This window comes from Cryptomeria japonica, chromosome 8, assembly GCF_030272615.1.
Source record: "Cryptomeria japonica chromosome 8, Sugi_1.0, whole genome shotgun sequence".
Taxonomy (NCBI): domain Eukaryota; kingdom Viridiplantae; phylum Streptophyta; class Pinopsida; order Cupressales; family Cupressaceae; genus Cryptomeria; species Cryptomeria japonica.
The window spans coordinates 582,227,645-582,229,620 of record NC_081412.1 but is presented as its reverse complement, the minus strand read 5'-3'; the positions used below and the strand labels follow the sequence as shown (position 1 = coordinate 582,229,620).

At 37.2% G+C, this 1,976-nt stretch overlaps 1 protein-coding gene across 1 annotated transcript; it reads left to right on the top strand.

Annotated features, from left to right (window-relative positions):
- The first annotated feature begins 200 nt into the window (after positions 1–200).
- LOC131053064 (transcriptional regulator SUPERMAN) lies at positions 201–872 on the top strand. Its single transcript, XM_057987664.2, has one exon. The coding sequence runs from the start codon at positions 245–247 to the stop codon at positions 740–742; it is 498 nt and encodes a 165-aa protein (XP_057843647.2). The 5' UTR covers positions 201–244; the 3' UTR covers positions 743–872.
- The last annotated feature ends 1,104 nt before the right edge of the window (positions 873–1,976 follow it).

Below are 1,976 nucleotides of genomic sequence, written 5' to 3'. Positions count from 1 at the left end.
ACGGTTAGTAAATAAATATTTAGGTCTTGGACGGACAGCCACGTGGCGCTTCCACATAGCATCACGCGTCTTAGCTTTTGTCATCTTCCATACTCGTTCAATTTCATTAAAAAACCTCTCTATTTAATCAACATCATCTGTAGTACGATTGGCACAAAAAAATAATAGTTGTTAACAGTTCACAATACAAGTCATTTAAACCACTAAATGACGCACAAAAATTCAATTTCATACACAATTGTTCATGGAAATGGATACCAGAGGAAGAGGAAAAGAAAAAGAAGAAGCAGAGAAGAGTAAACAAAATGAGAACAAAGAGCAGAGTGGCTTAGCGGCCGGTCATGGGGGTGAAGCGGGGGGCTCTGCGACAGTCCAGCCGAGGTTGTATGAGTGTGTGTTTTGCAAAGGCAGTTTTACTTCTGCACAGGCGCTGGGTGGTCATATGAACGTCCATAGGCGGGAGCGGGCTAGGCTTAAAGAATCTTTGTCAATAACATTATCAGCGCCTCATGAGCAGCCTGCGATCATGCCGTCTCAGCGGAGTCCAGTGTCTTTAGCAGTTCCATATGACCAGGCTGTTAGCTCTTCGATTTCTCCTAGGTTTTATGCAACGCGCAGTAGAGAAAAACAGGGGGAATCGTCTGATGAAAATTTGCAGGCAAAAGGGGGGAAAGATCTTAAGCAAGGTGATGAAGAGCTGGATTTAGAGCTTCGACTTGGAGAAAAACCAGGGAAAAAGTGAGAGCTCTTTTGAGCTATCTCTTGCTATTCTTTGATTCTTTTGTTCATTTCTTTCATTTTTTTACAGCACACGCCTCTATGCTTTGTTATTTCAGAAATAAACTCTTTGTAGAATGCATCGGTTTCTTAAAAGAGGGTTCTTGATTTGTTCCTGCACTGTGATACGATTCTTTAAGTCAAAAAAAACAAATGTTTTAGGGTTTCTGCACAAAAGTTTTAGGATGTTCAAATCGTTTTAGGATGTTCATATGCGATTTGAACTTGTGACCTTGAATTGATAAGATATCATCCACAAAGGCTAGACGATTTGTTCATGCATTGTAATACGAATCAAAGTCGCAACTTTTAGGGTTTCTGCTTAGAATTTTGAGATGTTTATATGAAATTTGAACCTGTGACCTTGGATTGATCAGAGATCACCTACAAAGACTTCAATGAAAGTTTGCAGTGTAAAAGGGTTTTGACTGTATATCAGTTGTAAAATGTAGCGAAACCCTTATTTGTACAGTGTCATGGTATTTATAGATTATATTTATTTAATACCTTTTGTAGAGACCTCACAGATTTATATTGAATGGAGAACAATGCAATACATACTGTTACATCTTTACTGTTTATGTCGAAGCCTTTCAAATACACATCAAAACATTTCAACTGCTGATCAATTTTATCTCAATTACAGTCAAGATTACAAGATACTGTTTTATATCCTCTGGATATTATTGAAGATCCAAATTGGAGAACTTTTTTTTATAGTACATACTGAAATTAAATTTGTTTTATTCGTAGTCTAGTTCTATTGTAACGCCATTGAAAATTTACAGATATTTTGCTTATTATATGGTTTAGGAGCTACAGTCCAGGCTCTATAATGTCAGTAGCAAGCATTGAAATCTACAATACTAGCGGCTAGTCTTAGAATTATTAATGTTATGCCAATCCATGAAGAATTAAACCGTTCTGTCTAAAACAAAAACCAGTGACTAAAACGAGGTCTTACAGCATCATAGGCTTCGCCGAATCTTTGAAATCATATCAAACCTAGAAATAATCTATTGTAGAGCTTCGATGGTGTAATTGCCACTCTAATCTCCGCCGCCATAAGCCAAACAAAAATTTATCTAGAGATAAACGGAAAGAGGAACTGAGGATTTAGCTAGCAGCATTGTTGGGATTTGGTAAAGAATCATCCTGCAGCGATCCAAATATGTAAGAAAGAACACTGAGGAAATTAA

Excerpts from the sequence above, each read along its gene's own strand:
- LOC131053064 (XM_057987664.2), top strand. The coding sequence starts at position 245 with ATGGAAATGGATACCAGAGGAAGAGGAAAAGAAAAAGAAGAAGCAGAG.